At 42.0% G+C, this 9,027-nt stretch overlaps 1 protein-coding gene across 1 annotated transcript in view; it reads left to right on the top strand.

The window, feature by feature from the left end:
* Positions 1 to 249: 249 nt before the first annotated feature.
* Spag6 (sperm associated antigen 6) overlaps positions 250 to 9,027 on the top strand; it is a 52,777-nt gene continuing 43,999 nt past the window's right edge. The window contains exons 1-2 of the mRNA XM_055593798.1: positions 250 to 279; positions 356 to 451. Coding sequence (XP_055449773.1) covers positions 255 to 279; positions 356 to 451 — 121 coding nt within the window. The 5' untranslated portion in view covers positions 250 to 254. The remainder of the gene's footprint in view (positions 280 to 355; positions 452 to 9,027) is intronic.

Genomic DNA, 9,027 nt, shown 5'->3' with positions numbered 1-9,027 from the left:
GGAACGCTGCTGCCCTGCGATGGGTCGGTGCAGATCCTCCGGGCCGACACCAGCGGCCTGTGCAAGGCCGGCGTCCCGGGATGAGCGGTCTTCCCTCCTCCCGCCCCTTTCCGCGGTTGTGACATCACGCCCGGGGACGACGGTTGCCGAGAGACAGCTCCGTTCTGGTTCCCTGTAGTTGCCGGGAGCGCGGGTACACAGAACGGTCCCTAGGGACGAGGAGGGGTGGCGGCGAGCGCACCGCGGGGGGCGCCATGAGCCGGCGGCAGGTGTTACAAGGTAGGCGCTGCGGGCCGAGCCCCGACGGGCCGCGCCGCGCGCAGGGCGGCCTGCTGCATCTCCCCTCTCTCCCCAGTGTTCGAGATGTACCAGAATGCCCGGACCCAGTTCGTGCAGACGGTGGCGGAGCAGGCGACCCGGCCTCAGAACATCGAGACTCTGCAGAATGCGGGTGAGCCTTCGCGGCCCGCAGCGTCCTCCCTCACCCCTCAGCCCCGTCCTCTCTCCTCACCACCCTCCTGCCCTCCTGCCCGCCTCCCCTCCTTGCTCCTTCACTAGCTCAACGGTTGGGGAGCCGTAGGAACGGGCTAAAGTGCTACCAAGGTCCTCCTGATCCCTCCCCTCTGCGGGAACTCGGGGCGGAGAGGCTGCAGCTCTCTGGACTGACTGCCTGGAAGCCACTTTCCTGGATGAACCTACCCCAACCAGACCCAGGTTATTCTGGTGCTCTCTCTTGTCACTCTCTGGTCACATTCACCTCCTAGAAACAGACGTTTCGAGCTGCCTTAGCCTGTCTCCTCTCGGCATTAACGGAAGAGGAGTAGTATGCTTGAATCTTTTCCACTCCTCTTTCCACTCCTTCGTCTGGAAGGGGGGAGGGGAAAAGAAGCGTTCACAGATGGTGAAATCCACCATTATTCTGGCACTGTTGTGGTTTTTGTTTTTGTTTTTGTTTTCTGAAGAGACAATATTTATTGGCTCCTAACGGACCGCCAAGCACAGATCACAGAAGGATTCCACGCAAAAACAGCTTGAGGAACCAAGGAGTTTGCTTAGCTTCATTAACAGGGACCAATTTACCGGTGGCTACACCAGTGAAAATGCCTTCTCCCTCAGCCACCTTGACCACTTCAGCATTTGGAGAGGCTTGGGACTTGATAAGCCTCTCCTCTAAAGTCTTTATCTTTACCCACCCGATGACTGGAGGCAGAGAGAGAGAGAGAGAGAGAGAGAGAGAGAGAGAGAGAGAGAGATCCTGCTGGTAGCCACAGATCCTGAGCTTTCAGGAGGGCACCAGCAGAGTCTTGAAGACAGCTTTCCAAAAGATCTGCTTAACTGAACTGTAAGTTTAATGCCACTTACCAGGTCTTAAGAAAACCTCATTTATAGGATGAGATCCTTAAACTAGTTTAAATGAACACCATCAAAAATAAATCAAGTCCATGTCAGCATGGCCACAGTATTCAGATAGTGTTTACTATGGGTTTCTTTCTTCACTGGATTTTACAGTTTATCCCTTTGGTGTTATCACTGGTTGTGATGAGGAGCCATTTATAATGAAGAAAGATTTTTTTTCTTATTCAATCTTTCAAATATCTGTGAGATAACTGTAGATTTAGCTTCCTCCAGGAACCTCTCTCAGAACTTTAGTACATGATTACAACTAGGATGCTGACACAGAAATTTCCTGATCCTAATTTACATCTCTCTAGTTTTGTTTCCCTTGATTCATCATATAAACTTTCATCTTGAGAAGTCTGCCACAGTCAAGATACTTTTCTACAAAGATCCCTTGTATTTTCTTTTAAATTTTAAAGAACTAGTGAGTGCACATGCCACGGTGCGCTGGGAGAAGTCAGAGCACAGCTCAGGAGTTCAGCTCTCCCCTTCCACCTCATGGTCCTGGACGAGGGACCCAGGCTGCCAGGCATCTTCACCCTGAGCCACCATGCCAGCCCTTCTATAATCATGACCACTCTCTGCTGTCTCTAACCCTGGAAAATCCCTGAACTAGTATCTATTTAAAAAATGATGTCATTACAGAAGTTACTTTGTCCTGTAAGTGCTTCATGTAGATTGATTTTCTTTATTCTATGTACAAACATTGTTTATTAGGGCATTTCACATTTTAAAAACACTTTTAAATTTATTTTTTCTCGGTCCTACTCAATGTACTTTGTGAACAGGTACTTGCTATTTACAAGGACTTACTGCTTGGACAATCTATGTGTAGGCAAATGAATACTTTTTAAATAAAAATACTTAGAAAAATAATACTGACATATTGAAATGTACATAACACTCAAGATACAGCGTGCCTTCAGGAATTTTAAGAGGCAGGTTCCCTCTTCCCAAAGGAGTTCAAGGTAGAATACATTGTGAGTTTGTCTTTTGTTTTGTTTTGTTTTAAGATGAGGTTTCAGCTTTGGTGCCTAGGTTGGCCTTGAACTCCTTGAGTTCAAGTGGCTCTCCTGTCCCATTCTACCAAGTTGCTAAGGACAAACACAGGAGACAATGCTCCGAGTGCATGAGGAACTTACTATAAACTAGCCAAGAGATTACCAAAACACAAGAGGCTTGTGGGTCAGACCTGACGGTTTACACTTATGTCTGGCTTGTGAAGAAATGAATACAGAGAAGATATAGTAGTCTTTCAAGATTATCTACTTTTGACTGTCATCTTAATGGTATGTTAAGATTTTTTTCTTTTCTGGGGAAACATTTTTAACATACTTAAGTTTATCTAGATCTTATAATTCTTGTAGTAATTTTAAATCATGGCTATCCCTGTATGTATATTACTTTAGTTAAAAATAACCTACACATTTTATTATGAAAACTTTTCTTCCATATTAGTCAATAAGACTAACCCTTCTAATGGTATTTTCTTTTAAAAAATCATCATGAATTTAAATATTCTTTGAGTGTGTTTGAATTTCATATTACAGGAAAGCTTTCATCAAGCGTCTTCCCTTTGACAATGTTAGATATGGGTGTATTTTCCTCTTGACTTTGGTGTATGTATCTGGCAAGATTTTGTTTCTCCATTCTCCAAAATATTCTTTAATTAGACATGTAGCATGGATTTGCAATTATAGGAAAACCATTTTCCATACAGGCGTAATGAGAAAAGCATAATTCCCTCAGTAAGAATTTTGAATCACTATATGGGAAATTAATAATAAAGGTGAAGATTATTGATAAGCTTTGCTGTTGGCTGTTAAAAGAAGTTTATGTCTGTTTATGTCTTTAGGTACTACTAGTGGTTATCAAATAATAGTGAAATTTGTAAGCCTTTGGGATCTCTTTGGGAGCTACCATGGGAATTTGAATAAAGCCAGCCTTGGCAAACCTTAACAGATGAATCAACATTGGGCTGATAGTAAATTTAGGCTTCTCTGTGAAAAAAAAAAAAAAAAATCCTATCAGACCAGAAGTTATTTTAAAGTTTACAGAGAAAAGAACTGAGATAGTGGTTTAAAGAATTGGACTGATAATCTGCCTGGCTCAAGGAAGGGTCCACAGAGAACTGTTTCCAGCCCCGGGCAGGTAACTCATCCATGCTTTCCTGACTCTGTGAAGAAGGGGATCTGCAGTGGTGTTTGCTCATTGTTGGTTGTTTAAAATCTATGACGAACACTTTATTCTCTGTTTTTGGATTACATCATACTTTGTATAAGTTCTTTTTCAGTGGAGTAAAACTGAGATTTCTGCTAAACAGTTGTGTTGGTCCAAGGAGAAACTCGTGGTTGCATTCCGGGGAGAATGTTGGCCTTGCTGGAGAGCAAATGGAATGGCTTGTGAGGAGTCATTAGGCTACTTTAGTTTCCAAGAAGGAGTGTTGGTCTGGCATCTGCCTTATGCTTTGTGCCATAAGGACCGTTCAATATTCATTTTAAAGATGTCTTTATCTTTTGTGTCTGAGTATTTTGTATGTATGTGCACTCTGTGTGGGGCTGGTGCCTGCGGAGGACAAAAGAGGATCCCCTGAGCGGGGGGATGGCTGTGAGCCATCTCTCTCGCTCCTCCATGTTAAATTCATGGCTTGTTTGGATCCTTTCAGAAGTCTAGCTGAAAATAAATATTTCTGCATGTGGGCATCTCCAGAAAGAATAACCTGTGCCTACATTTCTAAACATTCTAGACATGCCTGTCAAGTCGGTCGTTGTCAAACTATGCAGTAGACTGCTCTGTGTTCCATGGAAATGCTTTCATAGGCTTAGGAGTACAGACTTAGCTTAACCCCGTGCGTCGTGTTCGAGTCATCCAGCTGCTCTGGAACTCGTGATCCTCCTGCCTCAGCCTCCTGAGAGTTGGAATTGCAGGCGTGCACCAGCACACAAGCTTATCACATGCATTGAAGAAACAAACAACTGAAGTCTAACTTAAAATGAAGTAGATGATTGTCAAGAATGGCATTGGCCCTATTGTGAAAAGAATTTTTTAAAAGATACAATTATTTGTTCCCATGGTTACTTGTTAATTATTTCAAGTTTGCTACTATATATGATATTTTTGGTTAAAAAAAATGTTCCTTTTTATTTTGTAAAATATTCTTCCTCTTTTGCTGCCAGAAAACTTGTGCTCAGTCCTCAACTGCAATAATAATGTTAGCCTATATTTCTGACACAGTTAGCAATCCATTCCCATGATGTATAGCTATTAAATGTTATCATTTTAAACATATCATTTTGTGTGTGCTGTGGGTTGAACCCAGGGCCTCTAACATGCTAAGCATGTACTTACCATGTATACATATATTTTAAAGTAAACTTTCATATAGAAAGGAAAACTTTCATAGTTTAAAGTAAACCTACAGATAGAGTCTAAATCTTTTAGAATGAGTATGTGAAATAAACAAAAATCTGTGAAGAGAGCGAGAGAGAGAATGTGTTTTGCTAGACGCTGAACTGCAGTCTTACTTATGCCAGCCGTGTGCTCTGTCGCTGAACTATGAATTCCCTAAGCCACAGACAGGTTTTCTAAGGAATTGCCTTACAAAGGTTTTTTCCACAGATATTACCCATGAAGTCAGTCCTTCTTGGTGCAGATCTTTTCACTTAGTATTCTGACTCTCCTTGATGCTTTAATCAACTGCAATTAAATAATAATATATATTGCAAAGGGAACAACACATTAGTAAAGGAAGACAAAGATAAAATCAGGATTTTCAACTTTCTACATGAATTTAGAATTACATAGCACTGTGTCTGTATGGTGCAATTATAAGAGAGGTAACAGCTTAAATGACTAAAATGAGTTCCCTAAAGTGTTATGAATTTATAATTGCATTATTACTATACTTAACATGAAAATAACTATCAACAAATAATTTTTATTGTTTTTAACTAAAGTTAAAATATCTTTAACTTTAAAAGATAAAACTTTTGAAAATTAAAATTTCCGATATCTGAAAGGAGAGAAAGCTGTATACTAATTTGCACAGTTGGCCCATTTGCCATCAGTGAACATTTATTGGATGCACAGGTGGCAGATGGGCACTGAACATATGTGCTGGTCATACAAACACTAAAAGGAACAGCCCCTGCCCTCGGTGGCCTATTTGCTAATATGTGTAGTTGACATGTGGAATACATATTGCACACATCTAGCATGTGTACTATGTAATATGTTACACACATGTGATATATAATGGGAATCACATAAGCCGTTACGTATCAGTGCATTATTATTTATTTGAAGGACACCTAATCAAGATTAGGGCATGAGGGGTGCTCTACAGGAATGCATCTTGGGGTGGGCAGCACCTCTGTTGAATTTCTAGTAGTTAGCCAGACGCAGCTGAATTTCGGCAGAGAAAACATTACATGTAAAATCAGGAAGGCAAGAGAAAAGGTGGCGCTGAGCAGAAATGGCCATCGTTGGGGTATGGCTGGAGCTTGGGTACTAGGGTAGGAGAGTCAGTCGAAGCTGGAGGGGAAAGCAGACCTGCTCAGGAAGCTTGAGTCTCTCCTCCCAAGTGTGCAGAGGAGTAACTGGGCCAGGGTTGTACTGGAAACATGATCTGGGTTTAGTTGGTAGAGGTTAAGCAGCATCTGGAAGAGCAGGTGCCGGTTCTTGCTGAGGCAGTCATGTCAGATGGGTGGGAAATGGCTGAAATCTGCAGGATGGACTTAGAATGGAGGGTAGGGTCAGGTGAGGCCAAAGATGGCTTGGGAGATAGCTTGCAGAAATCCTATTCCTTGGACACCCACACTGATTAGAAATGGAGGACACACAAAAGCAGGGCCGTCTCCTCCCTGGGTAACAACAAGGAGGAAGGAGTTTCTGAGCAGCGTGGAAACAAGCTTAGGAAGAGCTTAGTTTAGTTAGACACATGAAACTGACATGTTTATTTGAAAACTGCATAAACCTATTTAACGTTTCCTCATGCGATTATGTTCTAGTCACTTTGCCTACAGTGTAATACAAAGTAACTTCTGAACGTGGTGCTCGGGCTTGTGTCATTGCCAGGGCCCTGCTCATGCCATCACTGCTCTGAAATAACTTGCTTGTTCTCCCTTGAAAACTCACGGACAGATGGTAGTGGTACTACTGATCAACTCAAGAGCGAGGTAGATGCACGAGAAAACTTGGGGCATCTTTCATTTAATGTAGTGAATATAGAAGATGATTACAGTCATGATAATGGCACAGTAGTATGAATTAAACAGTGAATCCTTGAGGTCCTCTGCAACTCAGCACACCAGCATCTTTTCGTTGATGGTGGATTATGACTGACAAGAGAAACTGAGCTTGGGCTGGTGCCACAAGTAGTATGTACCTCAGGGTTTGAAATGTGGATTTAGTGATCAGCATCTGTTAGTTTCTTAGGGAAGCACCTGACATATGTTAAATAAGAAATATGTCTGTAACAACTTCTGCCTTCTCAGATGCTCCACGGTTAGGGGTGTCTGTGGTCTTGTCCCAAGTGTCCTCATCCAGCATCGACAGAGCAAGTGTGGCCCTGATTGGCAGCGAGTCACCTGGAAGATCCCAACAGATCCCAGAAGGGTTTATAGCTAGTGAGAGTTCCTATAAACACTAAGAATGGCTAAGTTTTGCTCCTGACAGTGTCTTTCTTTGTTTTTATTTAATTTTATTATTTAGATTTACTTATCATGTATAAGTGTTCTCTCTGCATGTGCCTGATCTCATTACAGATGGTTGGGAGCCACCATGTGGTTGCTGGGAATTGACCTCAGAACCTCTAGAAGAACAGTAAGTGCTCTTAACCTCTGAGCCATCTCTCCAGCCCCCTGACAGTTTCTTGAACCATTTGCCATTACAAATTGAATTCTATGTAAAAACAATATACTTTTTGGAACTTGTTCTGACTTTTTAGGTAAATAAAACTTTTTGTGCTAAACATAACATCCTAAATCACAATAGATGTTATAACTCTGGCAGTATGAACATAGTTCACAAAAACCAAGGCAAATGTACTAAAATTCATGATTTATTAATCAAATCAGGAATAGAGGTAATGGTCATAGGAGATAATCATAAAGGTCAGAAGACATGAGGAAGTTCTGAAGATCCTAATTTTAAATGCAAGACAAAATTAAAACAAAACAAGCAAACATTCAAAAGCCAAATTATTATCAGAAAAAATAGTGAGGAAAATGAGAGCATGTTTTATATTGGTGTTATGAAACTGGTTTTAGTAAAATAGAGCTACTTAAACATAATAGCTTATAGGCATCAAAGTTACAAACCTACTAGAGGGGCTGGTGAGATGGCTCAGGGTTACAGCACGTTGCCTTCATTGAGGACTTGAGGGTCTCATCACCCACATGATGGCTCGCAACCATCTGCAACTCCAGAGCCGGGGAATCTGGTGTCGACTTCTGGCCTCTTCAGGCTCTTGCATGTACATGACACACATACTTACACTTAGGCACTCACAGACACATAAAGTAAAATTAAGAAAATTAGAATATGGCTTAATAACCAGTTTATTTATTATGATAGGAAAAGTAGAGGAGTGTTTCTTGGGCCAGTGTCAAGTGGCTGGGTGAGCTGCGTATCCAGAACCATGAAGGGGAGAGGATACTCAGACAACAGAGAAGAGAACACAGAACATGGTGTGCCATGGTGCCCGCCCGGCATGCTTCCCTTTCAGGGGGGCCGTGTACAGCCTGACCCGAGGAAGTGGTGTCACCTTAGCTGGTGCAGCACAGCACCTCACAAACATTCCCACTAGACTTGTACACTGGTACAGATCTTCATTCTATTTATTTACTTACTTCCCTGGGGCACAGAGCCAAACAGTGAAATGACTTCGCACCCCACTTCCAGTAAAATCAATCAAAAGCTGGGTTTGCTTCGGTGGATTTGATCTATCTCCAGCCAACTTTTCTAGCTTTAGCTCTTGCCTGGGCCCATCCCCCACCTTGTGTTTCAGGGCAGTAGGAATCAGTCAGGACTCAGCGACCAGGCATTCATCTCTCTTCCCAGCCAGAAACAACAGTGTTGCTTCCCCTCCTGCCTCTCAGCTCTCTCCTTAGGTCTTTCTGTCTCTCACCATAGGGAACCTTCTGTTTCTCACATAGCTTCCTACGTGGTTTTCTGCCTCAAATGTGGTCCCCTGCCATCCTTTCTCTCCACTGAAATCAGAGAGATTCAACCTTTGACCCTGTTAACTGCTTTACTGATGGGATAAAGTTAAAAATACTCAGTAGGAAAACTTAGGACTTCAGCTCTGTTTTCTCTCAGCCCTTTTCTCCTGCCCTTCACCCTGCATTCTTAGTTGCCCTTTGACCTCCACGTGTACATGCTGTGGCATATATCTTCTCTCTGTCTGTCTGTCTCTCTCACACACATAAACTGTAATAAAATTTTTTAAGTAACTAAAATTTGTTCTTTCCATATTTTACCTCATAAAAAGTAAATTTGAGATATTTAAACAGAGCTGGTAACAGAGAGCCTGAACAGCAAAAGATGCGCCTCTTGGTCTTTCTCCTCTTTCTTAAAAATAAATAAATAAATAAATAAATAAATAAATAAATAAATAAATAAATAAAT

Source organism: Psammomys obesus, unplaced genomic scaffold (assembly GCF_907164565.1).
Source record: "Psammomys obesus unplaced genomic scaffold, mPsaObe1.curated_primary_1811, whole genome shotgun sequence".
Lineage (NCBI taxonomy): Eukaryota > Metazoa > Chordata > Mammalia > Rodentia > Muridae > Psammomys > Psammomys obesus.
The sequence above is the reverse complement of the archived record's forward strand: the minus strand, read 5'-3'. Positions and strand labels throughout refer to the sequence as shown.